The sequence below is a fragment of the Mustela nigripes genome, chromosome 12 (assembly GCF_022355385.1).
Source record: "Mustela nigripes isolate SB6536 chromosome 12, MUSNIG.SB6536, whole genome shotgun sequence".
Classification (NCBI taxonomy): Eukaryota; Metazoa; Chordata; class Mammalia; order Carnivora; family Mustelidae; genus Mustela; species Mustela nigripes.
In genome coordinates this window covers 27818779-27841291 of record NC_081568.1, presented here as the reverse complement: position 1 = coordinate 27841291, position 22513 = coordinate 27818779, and the positions used below count along the sequence as shown (strand labels likewise).

The window sequence follows — 22513 nt, the reverse complement described above, 5'->3', positions numbered from 1 at the left end:
TCCCATGGCCGCCTTCCCTGAGGCCTTGGCCATAGCCAGTCTGTGTTCTGTCTCTGTGCATTTGACTTTTCTTGATGTTCCCTGTACATGGAATCAGTGTGTGACTTTGGCTTTTCCTTCTTGTGTCTGTGCATGCTTTGTCCCGCTCTCTGCTCGTTGCATTGCTACTCCCCCCTCAAGGCCAGATGTGAGGTCCTTTCCCCAATTACGACGGCTCTCTGCTGAAGCACCAATCTTATAGTTTTCTCACTCTACCCTAATCATCCATGTGCACCTCCCCTTCTCCAGCTGCTAGTGAATGAAATCTGGGCTCCTGAAGAACAGGGACAGACCTGGGTTCATCTTTGGGTTCCCAGCACCCAGCAGACTCCGACCAATGGTACCTACCCAACAAATAGCTGTTGAATTAGCAGACGAGTCCACTCTTTATGTGGGTCAAGGTTACATTTACTGCATAGAAGGACCAAGCAGGAGCATGGGAACAGTAGAGGTTAATGCAGTGTTATTATGATCCCAAACCCGGGTCCACAAGGAGGTAGGGCATCTGAAGACTGGGTGACCTTGGAGAAGTGGAACCGTGTTCTGTTCATCTGCTCCTCTGTGGATGGGCATTTGGGCTTTCTGTGCTTTTGGCCACCGTGAGGAATGCTCTGAACAGGACGCACGTGTATTTGTTTGAGCTTCTGTTTTCAGTTCAGCTCCTTGGGCATTTGTGAGGCCTGGGCACATGCCTACCACGGGGTCGGGGAGCCATAAACTCTAGCAACTGACGCTGTTAATTTTGAAGGTGTGTCAGTAGGGCCCCACCTGGGTCCTTTCTCGTGCTCTGTCTCACACACCCCGTTACTGGTTTGTGGCCTGTGTGTCTCTCCATTCCCCGCCTGCCCCTGTGACCGGTGTGGCAAACCAGAACCAGCAGGGCGGGGTGAAAAGGCAGGGGAGAGGTGATGGAAATGAGAAAAGGGAGATGAATAGGGGGAGGGGGCAGCCACTGGGCAGATGGCACCAAGTGAGGGCTGGGGGCCTGATGGAGCTAGGGCACAAGATTGCCTATAGCCTTTCCAGCTCCCTCGGTGGCGGGGAGGGGCGCGGTGGCGGTGCTGCTAGCAGCCTCTGGTCAGGGCTGCTCAGGCTGCTCAGGGCTAGGAAGAGGCTTGGGCAAGGCTAGCTGTGTATGGGGGCAGGGGGTGCCTGGAGGGAGCTGGGGTTTTCGTACAGAAAAACCCAGGTTTCTGACTGTGGCTGAAGCCTTCTGTGGGGTGGCCTTAGGGCTAGAAGCTGGGGTCAAGCTCCAGGAGTTGTCGGTTTGACATCAGGTGACAAAATAGTAACAGGAAAAGGAAGGTTTGAAGAGGCTAAAGCTGCCAGGAAGGCAGCTGATTTGGGCTGTGGCTGAGGTGGCTGCGTGAGTTGGAGACCTGTGTGTACAGGCCCACTGGGAGTGGAGAGAGAGGCCTCCAAAAGCATGGCAGGTGGCCATCTGGATTTCTGGCCAACCCGTTCCTTCGCTGCTGGAGGAAGCGAGGAAGGATCCAGCCAGCCTTGGGCAGACCAGTTTCTTCTTCATGTGGAATAAAGCGGCCAGGACCTACTGGACAAAGGTCTCCTTCTTGCCTTGGGGGTCTAAGAGAACTGAGAATTATTCCCAAGTTACATTCAAGTCGTGGGAACCAGAATGTGGGTCAAGAAGGAGAGAACTTCTAACTTGGCTCTTGGGACATGTGCTAGGAAATGAGGCTGTTGGGAATTCACATCCCTGACTTATCTGTTGTGGTCTCAGTTTTCAGTCTGAGATTCCCTCGCTCCAAAGTGAAATAATGAGATTTTTGTGGGGGAGAACTCACGACCTGTAGTGTAGATGAACAGCCTTAGAGAGCATCGGTCTGAGAGTTGTCGGCTCCGATGAAAAGAATTCCCCCTTTTTAGTGTGGGCCTCAGGAGAACTGCCAGCACTTGGCCAGGGACAAGGCGTGGTGGGGGGGGGAGCCCTTGAGCCAAGAGCAGATCCATTCCAGCACCATCTTTTCTGCATTTGAATGCTGTGTCTGCCTACCCCTCAACTGTCTTGCTCCTTCATTCACAACTCCCATTAAGAAAAGTAATTTCTAGAATCCCTCATTTGCTGGGTCAGTGAGCTCATAGGAGGATTAGTTGCTTTTGGAACAGGGAGGAACTGTAAAATCGTTTAAGCCTTTCACTTGACAGAGAAGGAGAAACCAGAGGCCCAGAGATTTGCTCAGACGTCGCTGAGAGGGAGTTGGGAGTCTGGACTAGAACCTGGGTCTCCAGGCCCTCATCCCAGAGCGCTTTCCACTTCTGCAGGTTCTGAAACCCCAAACCGCCCTGCAGGAGTTTGTGTGTGGCTCAGGGACTTCTCCGGAGGGAGGTTCACGGTACCCACCCTCTCCTATTTCTGAATATTTAAAACACAAAAGCCAAAGTGTAGACAAAAAAAAAAAAAAAAAAAAAAGTCTTATATCTAAGAGAGAGAGAGTACCTGTTTACCGTTCTCTGTCTCAGGAATCCAGGTAGTAATGAACACCAACCTGTTAAACAAAACATGCCAGCTATGGGCAGGGATTCTGAGGGCCCAGTGTGGAGCAGCTCAGCCAAGACAGAAACAATAAAAATTAATGTTAGGCCAAAGAGGAGAATATTAAATGTGGAGTCAAAGGGAAGAGGTAGAATGCTAACTACGAGAATAATAGAAGGACAACTCAAAAAGGAGAATATAGAGAAGTGGGACTTTTCATTGTATGATGGGAGGAGTGTTTCGACAAAATGAAAGTGTGTCTGGGAAAGGCTGTTTATTTGAACTGTTGTCCAGAACTGCTGTCCAGGCTGGAGAAGTCAGATGTCCTCAGGACCAGAGAAGTAAGCAAGGAATACTCAGGCACATAGTTGGTCTAGCCAAAAGCTGGAAATTCTAGGGAGTTCGAGGCTTTTCCCAGGAAGTGGGTGAGAGTGTTTTCCTTCTGGGAGAGGCTGCTATCCCCCTGCCCAGCCAGAAGCTGGCTGATGAGGCCCGAGCTCTGCTGATGTGCTGCGAATTCTCCTCTCAGATGGCAGGGACAGCACGGCACGATCGGGAGATGGCAATCCAGGCCAAGAAAAAGCTCACCACGGCCACTGACCCCATTGAAAGACTCCGACTGGAGTGCCTGGCCCGGGGCTCCGCAGGCATCAAAGGACTCGGCAGGTAGGATCCGGGCCAGGGGGTGGCAGGGGCCCAAAGTAGAGAGGCGGGACACAGCCAGGTGAGGCTATGACTAGCTCTGGGTCTTTGAGCAAGTCTTGGCCTCCTAGGGTCTCCATTCCCTAGTTGTAAAATGCAGTTTGGAGGAACGGATCTCTGAGGTCCCTTGTGACAATTTTTAGTTCTTTGTCCGAGATTCAGCAAGGCTGTGTCTGTGACAAGAGAGCCCAGCTGCTGGGATGCCTGGAAGTGAAGGGAGAGGCATGTTCGGGTCCCAGAGACACGGAGCAGGACCTGGAGAGAGACGCTCCTAGCAGCTGTGACAATAGGGGCCGGAGTGGAAGAGGGAGGAGGTTGCTCTCAGGCGGTCCTATCTTGCTCACCTCTGGGGGGCCACAGGAATTGCCTGTGGGATATACCACGGCAGTGGGATTCTCCCAGCTCCATAGAGCCTGTCCTCGGACCCTCTGATATGGGAGAAGTCCTCAAAACCTAAGGAGAAAGAGATTGTTAGCCTCCAGTGGGCAGATCCTGTGCATTCTCTCTCCTTTTTGAAAGATTTTTTTTTTTTAAGATTTTATTTATTTATTTGACAGAGATCACAAGTAGGCAGAGAGAGAGGGGGAAGCAGGCTCCCTGCTGAGCAGAGAGCCCAATGCGGGGCTCGATCCCAAGACGCCAGGACCATGACCTGAGCTGAAGGCAGAGGCTTAACCCACTGAGCCTCCCAGGCCCCCCCTTTTAAAAAGATTTTTAAAAATTAATTAATCAATTAATTTACTTGAGAGAGAGAGCTTTCTGTGGTGGGCAGGGAGAGCAGGGAGAGCCCCAACGCGGGGCTTGATCCCACCACCCTGAGATCATGACCGAGCCAAAATCAAGAGTCAGACGCTTAGCTGACTGAACCACCGAGCCCCCCATTACCTCTCTCTGACAGACTATAGGAGAGCCTGCCATGAGCCAGGTGCGTGTACATTCGTGGGTGAACAAGGCCCCTCCAGGCCCCACGCAGGCCTTAGACTGAGGAGACTCATTGTCACGGAAGTGAGAATCTCTGTGGTGACGTCGTGTGTGAGAGAAGTACAGGGCAGCCTCAGGGGCCCCGGCCTCACATGCGGAGGTTGTGGAAGGCTTCTCTTCCAGTGAGGTACTCGCTGAGTATCAGGACTGTCACGTTCAGTGGTCTCAAATTCTCACAGGAAGCCCAGTGCCGTCAGAAGTCCAGACTGTGGACACATGGACCCTGGTGGCCAGGTGGCCACAGTCCAGCAGGAAGACTAGCCCACTTCTCTTCACTACTGTATCACCCTAACTTCCACACTCCACCTCTTTCATTCTGGAGTCCTATCACTGTCTTTGGTGCAAACCCCTCGGCGACACTGCCCTCTCACCTACTCACTGACCCGCTCAGTAGAGTCCCTCTTGCTACCTGCATCCCCACCCCCCAGACCAATCCCTAACAGCCCTTCCCCTATAAGCCAGTTTATTGGCTCATTTATTGGATCGTTCATGCTCCAATGTGCCGTCTGCCTCTGCCCCTTTACTGGTTTTGCCCTTTCCTTAATCACTCTTCAACTCAAGTGGAAGCTACCCTCTCCTGTTTTCTTCATGATTAGACTGGGTTTATGGTTTTTTGAGACCACATTAGGGAAGCACCATTTTCATCACCTCATGTCAAGGATGCCTACTGTCAACTTGACTTATCACTGTTGATGTTGACCTTGATCATCTGGCTGAGACAATGTTAGTCTGGCTTCTCCAATGTAAAGTTACTGCTCCCTCCCTTTCTGTATTGTACTCCTTGGAAGGAAGTCTCTGTGCAGAGCCATACATAGGGAGTGGGGACTATGCTTTCCTCCTTGAGGACAGAGTATGTGCACAATTTATCTGGAATATTTCTGCAAGAGAAATTTGTCTTTTCTAAGTAATATTTGCTTATTTCTTTATTGAATCATTTACTTAAATCAATATGAACTCATGGATATTTAGTTTATACTTTGGGTTACAACACAACACTATTTTATTGCCCAAAATGTTGAAGTCTGGGCCTTAGGAGCTCTTTCACTTGGCTCCTGTGTCCCTCTGATGTAGCCCCATCAATGTAGTTTTGTTTGTTTTGAGCACTTCCTTACTTTCTGGTATAAGATATTCCAAGTTCATCTTGTATATCATGCCCCAGTCCTAGAATCAGACATTTCTCCAAAAATCCCCATTCCTTTTATTGAAGAACTGTATTGGAAACCAAGATCTAGGCTCTAGATGTGTTTGTTAATGGGGTGTTACTTCTAGGTTCTCTTAGCTGACAGAAAAAGAAAATATATGATATATGTACATAGCTATAGATTTTTATATGTAATCATTTTATTTATATTAAGCTAAACATGAGTTCATATCAATGTCTCCAACTCCAGCCCATTACCCGCATGCATCAGACCATTCTAGGCTCCTCCCTAGCTCATCTAAATTCTCATTTCAACAGTGATACACTAACTTCCACCACCTGCCCTCTGTTTACTCAATTGTTTAATTCCAGTATAGCTTATAGCATGTCAGAATTGCCCACTCAAATCTCCATGGGAAATATCTTTATGAACTAGAGTCCGGTGCCTATGTGCAGTTCCTTGTGCCTTTAGTCCTATGCACTCTTCTAATTTCCACAGTTACAAGTCAGCATACCCCACCCCACATTCAGTGAGATTATTTCCAACTTTAGGTTCTCCTGTCACCGTCTACGTTCCTTCCTGGAATTCCCTGACCTCCTAGATAATTTTTTAAAAATTTACACATTAAGGTTTACTCTTTGTATACTAAAGTTCTGTGGGCATTAGCAAGTGCATAGGGCCAAGTACCCACCATTATAAAATCATACAGAATATTTTCACTGCCCTAAAAATCCCCTGTGCTCTGCCTATTCTCTTCTCCCCGTTCCCTTGTCTTTTTATTGTCTCTATAGCTTTGCATTTTTCAGAATGTCTTAAAATTAGAATCGCATAGCACATTTTATTTTATGAGAGGCTCGGAAGAGACTCTCCTATTTTGGGAGGAGGGTTCAGAGTAGAATCTAGGGCTTCTGTATTTTACTTTAAAAAACTGTGAGAGTGTTTATTCTTAAATCTTTATTCTTACCCCTTGTTCTCTGTTTTATTTTTTTTTTTTTTTGGTCTTTCTTTTTGTGTCCGTGTATGTTTTCTTTAGAGTGTTTCGAATTATGGATGACAATAACAACCGAACTCTTGACTTCAAAGAATTTGTGAAAGGGCTAAATGATTATGCCGTGGTCATGGAAAAGGAAGAGGCAGAAGAGCTCTTCCGGAGGTTTGATAAAGATGGAAACGGAACAATAGACTTCAATGAATTTCTTCTTACATTAAGAGTAAGTGGCCTCATGAATCTGTATCTGCTGAGTTTGGCTTTCACATGGTTTGGGTTGGCTATTTTAAGGTTTTGTTTTCAGAAGTTGTCAGCGCACTGTGGAGGAGATGGGAAGGAGATCAGCAACAGGTGTAGGGACTTTTCAGAGTAATTGTCATGCGTGTTGTTTAACGGCACGCAGACCATTTCATACCCTTGAGAGGAAACAGGTATTTCATGATGTATGATACAAAACAAGCTCATTGACTTGCGTTGTCTGTGTGTGTGTGTTTCTGTTTGTCTAGCCTCCAATGTCTAGAGCCAGAAAAGAGGTAATTATGCAAGCTTTTAGGAAGTTAGACAAGACCGGAGATGGAGTTATAACAATTGAAGATCTTCGTGAGGTATATAACGCCAAACACCACCCTAAGTACCAGAATGGAGAATGGACGGAGGAGCAAGTATTCAGGAAGTTTCTGGATAACTTTGATTCACCCTATGACAAAGATGGATTGGTAAGTAGAAGAGCTTAACTTTAGTGGAATTTCTTCTGTCAAATTTGTAATTTTAGTTAGGAAAGAGAGCCAAAGCTTTAACAGATATGTGTAACATATTCCTTATAAGTAGAAGTAAAGTATTTCCTTAGAGACTATCTAGAAAGTTGGGAGAGGAAGTGATAAGATATGTGTGTTTGCACATATATTGGTAAGGGATCCACACACGGCTAAATAGCCATCATCTGGAGAACGTGGTCCTTTGATTTAACACTCCATTTCATGGTCACTGTACTTACCGTACTTAGCCAGCCACATACCAATGAACTCGACTGCAGCAGAGCCTATTCAACTTCAAAATGAAACCAAAACTTAATTATTTGGAACATGATTCACAAGGTGTTTCAGGCTGTGGCAGTGCTTTTCACACTCACCCCCACAACATTGTGTGTCCTCACACTTTGCTATGCAGGCCCGTCATTTAAGGGAGGCCCTCAGTAAAGGGAATGCCAGATAACAGAATTCGCTTTGATTTCATCGTTAGTGGGCTTTGAGATTAACTTGCATTTGGAAACTACAGCGGCCTTAAAAAAAAGGGCAACCACCCCACCTCCATTAACTGGTATCTTTAGGCTGCAAATGCATAGTCTGATAGGCTAAGGAACTGCAACTCAGCAGCTGTGTCACGCTGAGATGACAGTGTCAGTCGTCTGTCTTTTATCAACAGCCGTAAGTGGACTTTTGAACTTGGCCTCAGTTCTGCTATTAGGTGTCTTGGCTGCTCTGATGATGGGGAAGGGAGTGTTCTCCTTGGCTGACATTCAGTGCAGCGGAACCCTAGGGAGGGTTCTTCCCCGCCGAGTTACACAGGAAGAAGAGTGGGGCCCTGGGCAGGAGGAAAAATGGCAATGGTAGGAATAGGAAACAAGGCTTCCCCTTCTGAAGGGAATTTCCCCCAAATTTTTCTGTGAAACTTCATGGAAAGTCTTATTAGCAAGGGGTTAGGGGACTACCTTTCTTTCCTTCCTGCTGACATTTTCCCCCAGGGGACAGAGAAATACCCCTCCTTTTAGTTGAAGGAATTATAGAGGTGGATTCAAAGAAGGGGTTAGGGGTAGATTTTGTAGGGCAGCCTAATGCTTAGAGACAGACTTAACAGAACTGAACCGTATGTTTTCTTCCAACATAGCCAGCCTTTGATCTCTGAAATGGGAGTGGAAAAATAGTCAACTGCCATTTCCCCAAATTAGCCCACCTCTACATGAGATCCCAGGGTGTACTTGCCTGCTCTCTGCAGGTGGTTCCTTCTCCCCGTTGCCAGGGGAAACCTCAGCTGCTCTTTGCTCTAACCCAAGTCAGAGTGGCCGGTTGTTATGATTCAGCTGATTTAAAGTTCCCAACCCTGTCCTTTCTGACATTTATTTTAACAAGCCATCTCAAGTTCTCAAATGCTCATAAAGGTCACTGGGGTTTTTTAGCAGTTATAGTGTTTGATATTACCTGAATATCACAGACCCTGTATAAATGCCCAGCTGACTGTGCCCGATCATCATCTGGGGGATGGATTAATAATGTACCTTGCTGGCCACCAGGCAGAACCACAGAACCTGATGATTTTCGGGTGGAGATCAAAGGTTTGCAGTTTTAGTAAGGGCCCCCGATGACTCTTAATTATGTTCACATCTGAGATCCTTGTCTCTAAAAGATTCAGAAGTGCCCCTTTTTAATTACTACATATAATACGTACATGAAACTTACGTGGCATAATTACAGATCTAGATCATTTATTGAGTACTTACCTACTGGGTATTGTGCTAAGGGTTTTACAGAGCGATCTCACCTAAAAGACATAACGAAAATGTTTCTGGAATGTGATGTGTGATTCAGACTTTTGTACACTGAATCATATTTTAAATGCACAAGGAACTGTTCATGTAAAGAAACTCCACGGTAAATTCTTTCATAAAGAGGATAATTAGTTCTTAACTTATCTTTCCAAATTGAGTTGTTTTATACATCAAGATTTCTTATGGTGAAGCATAGCTATGTTTGAAGCCAGTGCACTCATTTATGGTTAACATATACAGCTCATATCCAAGTAAGACAGAATTTAGACTAAGGCAAGAAATTTAGTACACTTCTCAGCTAAGGATGATGCTCAAATTTGTGGGCTAAGCTCTCAAGTAGTCATAAAGTCTCCTGGGGTTTATAGTAGTCATGGATTTTGATGGAATGGTCCTGTACTAGTAATTCCCATACCCCGCCCTCCAAGCAATGGGTGCACAGAAGTCATGTGGATGAAAGCAACTGTATAATGTATGAAGTGAACCCTATTCACTCTGATTTTTTTTTTTAAAGATGTATCTATATATTTGAAAGAGAGAGAGACTGAGCAGGGGGAGGGACAGAAGCAGGGGGAGAGAGAGAGAATCTCAAGCAGACTCCCCGCTAAGCGTGGAGCCTGAGGTGGGTCTTGATTTCATGACCCTGAGATCACGACCTGAGCCAAAATCAAGAGTCAGATGCTTAACCAACTAAGCCACCCAGCCACTATCCTCTCTCCTATTCTCTCTCTAAATCCCACCCTAGTTGGTTGAAATTTTTTACTTCTTGTTTTTAATATCTATGTTTGAAAGTTTTCATTTATATATTTCATTTTACAGTTACAAATATTTAAAAAAAATCTCTCAGAAGTAGATTAGCCTGTGAGAGAATATGGGTCTTGTTGCCTCATCTATCTCATAGTGTTTTTTTTTTAATAATTAAAATTATTTTAAATATATTACTGAGTCTATACAAATAACCTAAATTTATCTTACAATTTTTAAAAAATCAGTCTTAAACAGAGGAAAGGGTACTGTACTCTGTATCATGACTCAAATATTCCCCTCATTCCCATCTGGGACACTCTCCATCATATAATAAATAGTCCATCAGCTAAGGTAGCATCATCAAGAGGCTGACCAAGAGCAGACATGTCTGCTTTCTCACTTTTTACTAATGTCCAACAAGATAATTCAGTAGTTGGGTATTATTAGTGAAAGGTGCTTTACTACAATGAGGGCAAACTTGGGGAAATCATAGGATTTTCAATTCAGGCTATTCTCCATGTACGGTGAATCTCAGGAAACAAGCAGACACCTCACGAAGAATAACTGATGGCCTTTTCTGACGTGATCAAATATCTTAGCTCTGATGTCCAGTTTTATGTAACCTGACTCTCAGGTGGGGTTTCATGCTAGGTAATGGACAAATGCACAGGAAGATATAGGTAAAGAAATTGAAGAAAGGAGAACATTAAGAGTATTCTGATTTTAGTAAAAGCTATGTCCATCGACTTCTACTTCTAGGCCACTGAAAAGCCCAGCTTAACTATTAGCTCAGTCCAATGACTTTCTTCCTTCTGGATCTTACTATTTGGGGCTCACGTGGGAGCTAGGTGTAGAGAGTGAAATATGGATCCTGTGACTTTTCTTCTCTGTTCACTTATAATTGCAAAAAAGGTAAGTGGGTGAGTCAGCTCCATGATTCTTAGTAGATATAGGTGGGCATTCTGTGAAAGAAGTGTTCATTTTTTATGGGTGTATTTATGGGTTTATTTATATGGATTTATTTATTATTTATTTATGGGTTTCACTTTTTGTGATGCTTTTAATCCTTTCTGACACTTAACATTGAGGGCTAACAGCCATCATAATTGTTTCTGTGTCCTCCTGTGTAAGTAGGGCTGTACTCGGGCTAAATTGATTGGTTAGAGAGCTCAGTCGAACAGGAAAACAGTTCTTTCCCTGAGTCACCTAATCACGTCAGCCCGTATAGTTGAACTGTAGCGTACACATCGTCTATACCTATTAAAAAATAAGATTGATAACTATTGTTTCTTCTTTCTAGAAGGAAAGTAAAATAAAATTCTAGCTTAGGTAAACACATTAATTGATATTCCAAAGAGACAGTTATAGACACAGGATGGAGAAAGAACCCATCCTAGGGGGTGTGGGAAGGCATGGAGCAGAGGTCGCCTTTTTTTTCCCCACTCACTTTGTGCCTTGAAATGAGTACATTCTACTTTAAAAAAGCATAAGGCCAAGGACTATTTAAGTAGAAATCTGTTTCTTTATCCACAGGGCAGAATCCCACTTTCTGAAAGGTGAACCATTACTTGCCCAGACCCAGAACCTGAAGCACTATTTCTGACATGTTGCAGAAAGCCCATACTAACTACCACTAAAGAAACTTCTTTCTCATTCTGTGTTTCAGTCACACTTATCCAAACAGATAGGCTCCTGCACTTAAAGAAAGGCGAGAGCCTGTGTCTCGCTTTTCATTTAGGTTGGTCTGGAAATTTTCAAAACTTTCTACTCCTTTTTCCCCTCCGCTACCCCTCATGGCCATCTTCCACTTGACTGTTTCCTCTCGTCTGAGATCTACTCTTGATCTGTGTCAGTAAAGAGCCTTGCCCAAAGTTTTTCTCTCATTTCCAGGTACTGGTGATGGGCCTCTACTGAAGTGGTGGGAAGCAAAGTTTTGTTTTTGTGTCTGACTTTTCCACTGCAGGTGACCCCTGAGGAGTTTATGAACTACTATGCAGGGGTGAGCGCGTCCATTGACACGGATGTGTATTTCATTGTCATGATGAGAACTGCCTGGAAGCTCTAAATGTAGGACCTGGTGACCAGGGTCTTGGGTGTATGGCCACGTGGCTCCAAATGGTTAAACATCAGCCCCAAACTGGGATCACATTTGATTTCATGTTCATGTTCTTTCGTGTCAACGCAAACTGCATCTTCTGGGGCAGAAAAGACTTCGCTAAAGCTGTTTCCTTAGATCTACTAGAGGGATTAATTAAAATAAGATTCAAAAAGCTACTAGAGCCAGGCTCTAGGATACATACACATGTCTAATAAACATAGGTGTCTTCCTTGGCCATAAATAAAAGTTTGACTATTTTAATTACAATCCCTACCCACGCACCCACAGTCTTTCTCCACCTCATTTTAGATGGTCTGTTTCTAGGTGGGAGAATTCACCTGACTGTAAATATTTAAGTGCTTCAGTTCCAAATTGGGACCAGAAGAACCACACATTGGCCTCAATTTTTATACCTGAATCTTAAGTTTCTCTGCCAGTGGTTTAGGGAAGCCTCAGTTTGGTGAGTAGGTTTAGAATGACATTTTTGGGTCATCTAAAGTGTCTGTGAGAGGGGAGGCCATTTCCTTGAGCAGGTGAGCTAGGACCATCCGTGTGGTTCAAGTCTCAGGCTAGGCTGTGCTCTCAGATATTATGTGGGACCTCTTGCCCTGTGAGTGAGCAGACCATATCAGCAAGCCTTTGTCTGGTGGAATGTTCATCTCCCCCGTCCCTGCCATGGGCCAATAATATTGACATTCCTACCAGTACAAGGGGGTGGGGTACTTGAGTAGGCCTGCTACTCCAAGATTTTCCATCTTGACACTTCATGGCCCAAAGTGTTCTCCTCCCAGATCTAAGCTTTGGCTTCATATTGTCAGTGTGTGAGAATCTCCCCATGAAAGGCTTCTAAGCAAAGGCAGCCCCAGCTACTAGCAAATAGATATTGAAACCACCACTGTGTCCCTCTGTGTGTTCTGTGTCTGGGGCCAGAGGTAGAAGCACAGTGACAGCCCTTTGACTATGACTACCTGCCTTGTTACTCAAGGACAGTCCTTTTTGTCACCTCTGTCCCTGGCTGCATTCATCCCCTGCTTTGGGGATGTGGATTGAAATAATAGTACCCTTTAAGATCCCATGTATTTAAGTGGCTCTGGGTTTAGGGTCAATCAAACACACTTGCTGTATTTTGTACTAATTCGCTTGTTTACTTTTTATCTCAGAGAGTTGGAAGTGGAGACCAAGATACACATTGATTTAAAATTTGTGAAAGCAGGTGTTTCCAGATAAGAATCATAGAAGTTTGTTTGTTGTCAAGAAGCCAATTTCCCACTTCCCTATGACAGGCCGGACAAGTGACCTTTTTCTTGAGGTTGGGAACATCCCCAAATTATGGGAAGCTAGTTTTTCAGAAATTGATTGCACAAGTCTGGCTTTCCACTGACTTTATTCTATAGGCTTATGTAGAGATTGGCAGGCCAAAAGATGCCAGGTATTATGAAGAAATATGTAGAAATGAGGTAGAAATCCAGAAGAGATTATGATGGAATGCATAGGGAAAAAAAAACCATGTTTTCTGTAACCTGCACCTTGCAGAGGATGGCGAAGGAGAGGTCCCAGGTTTCCTGGCCATGATTTCAAGTGTATTGTTCTAGATAGATTGTGCCTTTGATTTTGGGAATGACTCATACCTCTGCTTAATTGGAGAGTTAGCATGTGATTCTGAATAAGGACTAGGTTGTAGCTATCAGCTTTGTCTTCCCCAGTCGTACTCTTGTTTCCTGTCTAATTGGGGCACAGCTATCAGATTTCAGATAACCTGTACCTCAGCGTGTGTCTGGCCACATTCAGATGTCTCCCTTCCAGCAGGTCAGATGCTGGGCCCACAAATGAAGATTCCACCAACGACCCCCGCGCCCAGTAAAAAAAAAAAAAAATCTAACAATCTTATGGTCAAGAATCACTACATTCCTATTCTGAGTCTTAACTGTGATTTCTGGCCTCATCAGGGCTCACTCATAATTTAACTCTTACTCCTTCTGGTAGCAGGGGAGGAACAAACAGTCATTTAAGAAAAATCATTTGCTAACAACACTTTTCTGGATATATATTCTATTTATTTAACTTACACAATTTAAATATTACTCCATTTCCAATTGAAAAAGTAAATACTGAGGTCAGAAGCTAAACACAATGAAATATCTCCAACCCTTAGGAGCACTTTACCTTTGGGGCCAGGACCCCAGACAGGAAGGAAGGAAACAAGCCAAAGAGAAGAGGATGAGCTTAGCAGCTTTTCATGAAACAGAAACAGTATGTAAAAATTCTGAGAATCAGGATTGGCCACAAGAAGCCACCAATATCAATACTGAATCTGGGTTTTAACCCTTTCCCCCGCCCTACCCTGCAAAGGCAAAACTAGGCAAGAATGGTGGTCTGACCTTCTCCAAGGGCTGGTTCCCATCCTGCCTGAAGAAGTCTTGGTATTGCAGCCTGAGGCAGAATTCTTCCAGCCCACCTGCACGGCTAATTTTCCTAGACATTCGAACCTTGATAAGATTTTGTCCCAGACCCAAATGACACTCTGGAGGGTGATGGATGGCTCTTTGTAGTTTGGTAGCAACACAGAACAACATTCATACCCTAAGAGCAGCTTTTTAAGGCAGAGCTGGGTCCCCGTCAAGTAGGCTGCAGATTGCCTTTGTCACAGTTCAAGGTTGAATACATCCCATCAGTAAATATTTATTGAGTCACTACTATGTGTAGGCTTTGGGGATAGAGGAAGAAGCTATAGGATAAATTCAAACAAAACCACTGGCTTTGAACCCAAACCAAGAGCCCAGAGTTCAGAGATAAGAGAGGAGAAGCATCAGCCCTGAAGGCAGGATAGTCGGGGCCCTTCCTATGACAATGTGCTGTAGGACCATGCAGTAATTTACTGATTGTAGGAAGTCTATCAAGACACTGCCAAGAAAAGATCCCTTTATTCTTGGAGGCAGATCACTGTCAGCGTTTCACTTCCCTTGGCCACTGTGAATTGCCTTGCTGAGCCATGAGAGTACAAGTAGGGAATGATTCAACCCTCTTTAGGTAACCTACAGAGGCAATTTGTTCTGCTGATGTTTAATCAAGTGGAGAGATGAAATTAACCAAATATGTATTCTTGGCTGGTGTGTGGGGCCCTTCTGCTCCTCATTCATGAAATTCTACTAACATCCTCTGAGTGGTATACCTTTTTGGATTTATACACAACCCTCTGGGGCATAAAAGAACCCCCCCCACCTCCAAATTCCAGTTTCTCAGATTGGTCAACAAACTTGCTTTCCTGGAAATTGTAAGCTGCTGTTGTAAATTAAAAGCTTATTGAAAGAAGCAGCAAAGTTTTCAGTTTTTAGAAATGCTTATGATTCAAGGAAAAATAAAGCTGCCAAAGGATCTGATAGGTTATCGTATAATGTCATCTTCATGTAACTGATCCTTTGGAAAGCCAGTTTCTAAGTGTGCTCCTACTCCTCCAGGTTGCTGATGTGGAAACTATATAACTTAGAGAGAGATAACTAGTTTTTTCCTTGTCTTAAAAAAAAAAAAACCAACCAAGTTACCAAATGAGTTCCTTAAAATTATGTCTTATAAAACAGATGACGAGTGAAATCTGTTGAAAGAAACATAAACAAATGATTGATGGGGGTTCTGAGAAGCTGCTGTGTGAGAAGAGTTCTTTTGCCACCTCAGTTGGTGTGGTGAGAAGCTTGTGGTGAAGCAGCTCTTCCTCTCTGAGAATAGCATGACCTTCTTGTTTTATTTTCACACCTGCTTCGCCAAAGCCAGTATCTTCCCTCAGCAGAATAGAGTGAAAGGTGCTCTTTAGGAGTGAACACACTGAAAATGTGAACCACCGACCAGTAGCTGAGGTTTTGATAATGGAACTTGCAACAACCAGAAAGGTATATCATATCAGGGAAAGAAAAATCTCAAAATGAACCGACCTGTTCTAGAGTCTTCTTACTCTTCATAAATGGAATTTATTTGTTTATGATTTCTCTGGAGTATGACACAAATTCTAACAGCCATGGAACATGGTTGATGCCATTTCTGTTTCACCAAAATTCTTGTGAGCACCATGAGTTTCCTGTTCCCACTCTCATTCCCAACATAGGGACAAGTGCCGCGCGGCTCAGATGTGTCATTCTGCACGAGACCCCATAATAAATTTAAGAGGGACCCTGTGACTCAGAGCTCAAGCACCTGAAATTTTGAAGCAAGATCTGAGTATGTAGTTTGTAATCCTGTCATGAAAGACTTGAATAACTTTTTCTTTACAAACCTTTGCATTTGGCACTCAGACACAGGTATTGATTCTGGGAACATCTTGATCTTATACTTGAAAGGTTTGAGTTGCTGGTCTCCTAGAAACACTCAGACCACATGCGGAACTGATGATGGCCCGTGCTCTGAGAGCGCCTTGGAACAGAAAAGGAACCTGTAATTGAGAGAAAATGACAGATGGCAGAGTAGCTTCTCTTGCCGGGGTTATCGTGAGCCTCCGATTGCTTCCACCTTGATGGGATAAAGTGCAGCACAAACGCAGAGCATTACCAAACACCAGGCATTACCTTCTGAAACCCAGATCATTCTTTTAGTTTCCAAGGGGACTGCAGAATAAACTCTGTTCCACAGATTTCATCCTGAGTCATGCCTAAAATCTCATTTAGCAACATCATTCCACAACCATTTATTTAAGATAATCTTTGAAGCTGCACAGTAAATAGAGTAAATCACCATTAATTTAAGCTCCTCTAATTGAGCTCACTTAGGGTTTGAGTGAAAATCTACTTCCGTCTCACCCACACTAAAAAGGATGGGTTCTTAAGCAAGTCATTATGTAAAGATTATAAGAGCTGTGCTGGCTTATGTGCATATATGTTTTACAGGTATTTGGAGATATCTGTTTGCACATAAATGTAATTAAAATGCTAGTCATAAAAAGTTCCCACATATCTGAAAATGGCCCTAGGCCAATTGTTCATTGGCAAGACTTTATTTATCTAACTGTGACTCAAACCATTTCTAGATAGTGAGGAGTTCCTATATGTAAATCTTATTCTGATAGTATCTTTAATTGAAATTGAGGCTGAAAAGGTGTTTTATAAAGCAGAATTTCAGTGACATTATGATATAAATTTTCAAATATTTTGTTTAAAAAATCTATACATGCTTGTAGTGGGTAAGCTATGTATGCATTGAAAGCAAGAATTTGTCATAATGTCAACAGTTAAGATATTGCTTTGAGAAACCAGAAATTAAGAAGATTTTGAGCTCCAAAGTTAGATCTAATTTAATATCTAATACCAACTTTGTCAATTTACCACATTATCATATTGTGTCTTGACATTCACATGATTTTCTAATTTAACATAATTCCCTCAATTGAAGACTTGAAACATTAACAACCCTGTACTAAAAGAGTTCATCTAGCTTTTGTTTCTGTTTTAAAGTCTTTCCAAAATATTTTTCTCTTTAATAGCTAACATGTTACATATCATGCTTCTTTTAAAAGTTTACTTCCCAGATGGTGCTTTTGGATCATTTAAAATGTTGCTTGTGTGATAATTCAGTTGAAGGGGATGAAATTTCTTCTTTGAAAATGATAAGGCCCTTTTCAAATTGTACTTGCTCACGTTTTTAAAAGGACAAAATGTAACTTTACCCTCCCCACCCCCACTTATTTTGAGCCAAGAATGAGAGTTTGAAAATTTGATGCCTATATTCCTTTTCCTGCAGGGTTGGACTCCTCCCATTTGGCAGGCCAAGCAAGTTCCCGCAATGCCCAGCCTCTGAGTGGTACCCCTAAGACTGTGGGGAATAGAATACTCTGTGTGTTTGTATTAAGAAACAGGGGGGGTTAAGAGGGGGGAGAAAGAAATGGATCCCACAGGCTGATTTCTGCTCTTTTAATTTCATTGCCCATTATAGGCTTCACAGGGCCAATGACGAAACACGAAATACACATCCTGACCAAAATGAGAAGTTTGCCTTTTAGCACCTCCCATGTGGCTAGTGCCTTACATCCTGTTTTTGAATCCCAGCCATCGTGGATTCCTGGGTGTCCAAGGATCCTGAGAAGCACCCCATTCTCTAGTTCTATCCTTTATTTCAGTCATCTTACTTAAACTTCCTTTCCTTAAAGAGCTTTTTAACCTGTACATTTATGCTATAAATTTCTCTAAAGTATTAATAATAATCACAAGTATAATCATGCCAAGTATGCTCTGGAGTAGAACGGTCCCATAGGCCCTTCTGTGATGATGGGAATGTTCTCCATCTGTGCTCTCCAAGATGTCAGCCTCTAGCCACGTACGGTGATTGAGCAATGGAAATGTGGCTAGTGCAACAGAGGAATTCAGTTTTTCATTATGTTTAATTTTAACAAATTTAAACTTAAAAAGCCATGTGTGGTTAGAGGCTACTGTATTGGATAGCACAGCTCTAAACATTTTTATCTTAATGCAAAAGGTGATGGCCAGTGGGCAGGTGGGTCTTTAGCCTACCGTGCAAGGGCCCCACCTCAGAAGGGAGGGGCAAGCCAGGTTCCCTGATCTCAGAGTCAGTTACCTGACTTTGCTTGATTGTCAGTGGCAGATCAGACTCCATTGAAAACATTTCAGGGAGAATGTAAAATGCCTTACTATGTCTCACATATTTTGACACCATGTCCTTCTTTTTCTCCTGCTCTTTATCCCTCTCAGGTTTCGAAAGAAGAGTTCTTGAACTATTATGCTGGTGTCAGTGCTTCTATTGACACGGATGCCTATTTCATTTTAATGATGACAAAATCCTGGAGATTATGACTTTCTGTCTGTTAATTCTTTTGGAAATCGGGGACTCTCAGAGAGTGGAATGACTTTGAAAGATGTCCAATGCTATAGATTCTTGATAAGGTGTAAACTAAAGTTTCTGAAAGATCTAGGATTTTAAAAGCAATAGATCTTCAGTCATCTTACTTAATGGCCTGGATCCTATGCATTGCTTAAATGGCTGAGGATATATTTTTAAATCAGAAAGAAAGGAAGAACAGAAGGAAGGAAAGAAGGAAGGAATGAAGCAAGCCATGAAGTGAGACTGGCAAGTGGTTCTTTGGTGAAATAATGTACCTCTTGTTACAGTCATTCCTCTTACAGGGGTAAAGGTAGATGTTTCCCCAAATCTCTATTTGTTCCCTCTCTTTCCAGTCTTTAGCAGTGGGTGATGATAAAAAGATTGGAAGAACATCTGACTTTGTAAAATTTCCTGAGCTTACTTATTCTAATGTGTCTCTTGGTGAATACAAATAAAATTTATTTTATTCTGAAATTTAATGGTCTTTTTTTTTTTCTGTCTTCATATTTTAAGCCAGGGATTTAAAGTCAACAAATGCCCACACATGCGTGAACAGGAGTCACAAGTGATTCTGGTGACAAAAGGAAGGTGAGCTCAGTTGGCCCTCTTGGTAGAAGACTAGGATTTTGTGGGATCACGTCCTGGGTCAACCTATCAGGAAAAAAAGACTTGGAGGCTTTCTGGAACTTTAGGGTACACCAGTGAGGAAAGCTTTCAAACTGTTTTGGGAATTCATCTTTGGAACCCACTTTTAGGCTCCTCCATAAGGCAGATGATGCAAGGTTTCCTGGCCCATTTGTCAATGCTGGGCCATCCTCTCCTTGCCATCAGAGTCTTGAAAATATGAAGGAGGTACCAAGAAAATATATGTGCCCCCAGGCATGTGTAGGAGCAAAATAGCACTCTTGGGAGGAGGCATTTTGATTGGAGGGCTGAGTCCTGGAGACTTCCAGCCTTGAGATTCTGAATGTGTCAGCCCGCCGGGAGTGGGTCCATCTCTTAAGACAGACCTATGTTGAGCGAGCTCATAGCAACTGGAATGCCAAGCCACTCATCTACTATGGAGAATGCAATTCTCACACTTGCTGAGGCCAGATCAGAGAGCCTCCTCTGGGTTTGAGGATGGGAGAGAGCGACGATTCAGCTCTTAGTCTAGTCACTTAGCAATTTGTTCTCCGATGCTACTAAGCAGTGCAGAGGGCATACACATGGCATGTTAGGTAACATTTGTGGTAAATAAACCCTAAAATTTATCATAGCTCATACAATAGATATTTCTTTTTCATTCCTGAAGCAGTATTATGTATCCAGTTTGTGGTCAGTGAATAGCTTTCCTCCAGGTGGTGATTCTGGGTTGCACGATTCCTCCATTTTATGATTCTGCTGTTTTCCCAGGCTCTGTAGTCACTGAGATCGAGGTATCTGAAGGGAAAGAGTATGTAGAGAAGGCTGAAGAACTTTCTGAAAAGGTATGGTCTGGAAGGGACACACATCTCTTCTGCTTGCATTTTGCTTGATGACACTAGTCTCATGATTACATCTAAATGCAAGGGAGGCTGGGAAGTGTGGTCTCAATCAGGAAATCTTCCTGCCAATGCAAATCTATCTAATAGGGAGAGAGTACAAATTTTAGTGGACCACTAGCTGTTTCTACCACTTAAAATAGCAGTCCCCACTGCCTTCCATTTTCTCTTTCTTTCTTTCTTTCTTTTCTTTTCCTTTCTTTTCTTTTCCTTTCTTTTATTTTCTTCCTCTTCCTTTCTTTCTTTCATTTTTTTTTTTTTAAAGAGAGAATGAGCAGGGCAGAGGGAGAGGGAGAAGAAGACTCCCCACTGAGCTGGGAGCCCCATGGGCTAAATCTCCAGGACCCTGGGATCATGACCTGAGCTGAATGCAGGTGCTTAACTGACTAAACCACCCAGGTGCCCTGCCTTCCATCTTCTCAGGGAGACATGTTTGGTGGTCCTGCTAATCCATGTGGAGTAAGGTATTTGCCAGGTTGGAGGAGTATAGAACCGAGGTCTTTCTATTCTTGGTCATATTAGCAACGAAGAAAACAACTTCTACAACCACATTAGGTAATGATTCTCCACTTGGCCTGTCTTGTCTCTTGGCCTTATGGCTCTATTCTAGATCTTGAAATTCATGCTATGCCAACACTGAGACAATTCATCCTTTATCTCCCTCTATGGTATAGGAGCTAGGAATTTTCCATCTATGTCCACACAGGAGTTTTCCGTGGGGAGTTGTAGCTATGTCTTATCTCACATGCTGGAACCAGGTTACTTATGTTAGTAAATGAGAAAATTTTTGCCCTAGAGGCAGGTTCTTTGTTGGAAACAATTATAAGGTTATTTAGTCACTGGAATAAGAACAAAGGGCATGTGTATTAGAATATTTAATGAAATTAGGCTGACAGTTTATTGCATTGCATTCATCTTGCCAGTAAGACCATAATATTCTTTTCATAACAATCCCTGGAGGGAACTAACAAAAATTCCTCCCTGACCTCTCTGTTTCTCAATGTTTCATAGCTGAGCAACTACCCATGAAAGGGACACACTTTTCACTTTAGATATGTTAATTAGACATGTCAATGGAATCACTGAGGATCTGGCTTACCTCACCCATTTGAGGGTGAAATTAGTCTCTGTAGGGTACTTTTCTATACTTCTGTTCTAATTAATTGTGTATAAAATATCACAGTAAAAATAATATTGCTCTGTGGGCTATCTTATTTCCATACCATTTGGAATGTACCTCACTGAAGCCCTGGTGAACTGACCAGACATCAGATACTTTTTTGTTTCATCTTGGAGGGAAGAATTAAATTGGAACAATCTTATCTGGAAATAATTCAGCAGAATAACTAATCATCCTAATTTAATAAATTATGGGAAGTTTTCAGGGTTGGTGAGTATTGTCTACTGACAAAGCAGACTGTTATTACAGATAGAAATTGTGGGGAAAATTTTTAGAATCAGATAGAGTTAAAAATCAGAACATCATTAAGATATTAGCTCTAACACATAATGCCAGATCCAAAAAATGGCAGGAAGGGAGACTGTACTTTCTTCTGTTGCAAGAGCCCAGGTAACAGACATTTGCACATGTCACTCACGTTCACTTGAAATCAGCAGATCCAAAATAAAATAAAATTCATTACTCCTTTCCGTGGCCTCCATTAGTCCCACCCTATCTTCTACTAATACTGAACAAACTTTTATCTCAGTCTGTAGTCTTCAGTTACATGAGCTAGAAACCCAAGGATCTTTGTTCCCTCCCTTGCCAAGAAATGGTTAAGAGTGAAAATGCCAGAGTCAGCCTGCCTGGCTTACTAGCTTTATAAGTGTAGACAAACTACTTGATCTCTCACAGCTCAGTTACTCATCTGCTAAGCAGAGATAATGGGTTAATATATGGGAAGCACTTAGAACTTCAGCTGGTGCTAAATAAGCTATATAGAAGGGTTTGCTATTATTTTACAGCAGTTTTTTGAGTCAGCTGATTCTTTTTTTTTTTTTTTGGTGTCTTTTTCTCCTTCCCCATTTTACATGTTGAGTTCTTCCTACCTCAAATGTAGAAATGGTCCACAGGTAAGTCTGTGCCTTCAGTCTTATACCTTTTCCTCTACCCTTCATGCTAATACCAGGATGATTTTTCCTACACCTCAGGTTCAATCATGTCACTTCATTTCTTAAAGATATTAAAGATATTCAGTAATTCCCCAAGACCATTTGAGAGTTCAGACCTATGGCATGGCATTTAAGGCTCCCATAATTTGTCCTGACTTATATATTTCCAGATGTCTCTTCTGAGCACAGAGCCTGATGCTGGTCTTGATCACACAACCATGAGATCATGACCTAAGCTGAAACCAAGAGTCAGATGCTTAACTGACTGAGCCACAAAGATGCCTCCTGCTCTATGGTTCTCAGATGAGGCATATAGGGGAAGGGAAGGGAAAACC

At 42.9% G+C, this 22513-nt stretch overlaps 1 protein-coding gene across 6 annotated transcripts in view; it reads left to right on the top strand.

Annotated features, from left to right (window-relative positions):
- The window catches only part of CAPSL (calcyphosine like), a 30196-nt gene extending 11179 nt beyond the window's left edge, over positions 1-19017 (top strand). For 3 of the 6 annotated variants that reach the window (XM_059416483.1, XM_059416486.1, XM_059416485.1), the window contains exons 2-6: positions 3063-3199; positions 6392-6569; positions 6853-7062; positions 11596-11699; positions 18414-18504. In XM_059416483.1, coding sequence (XP_059272466.1) covers positions 3063-3199; positions 6392-6569; positions 6853-7062; positions 11596-11697 — 627 coding nt within the window. In that variant the 3' untranslated portion in view covers positions 11698-11699; positions 18414-18504. Of the gene's footprint in view, positions 1-3062; positions 3200-6391; positions 6570-6852; positions 7063-11595; positions 11700-17448; positions 17542-18413 lie in introns of those variants that run through there. The other 3 variants (XM_059416488.1, XM_059416484.1, XM_059416487.1) reach the window with 3 other exon arrangements.
- The last annotated feature ends 3496 nt before the right edge of the window (positions 19018-22513 follow it).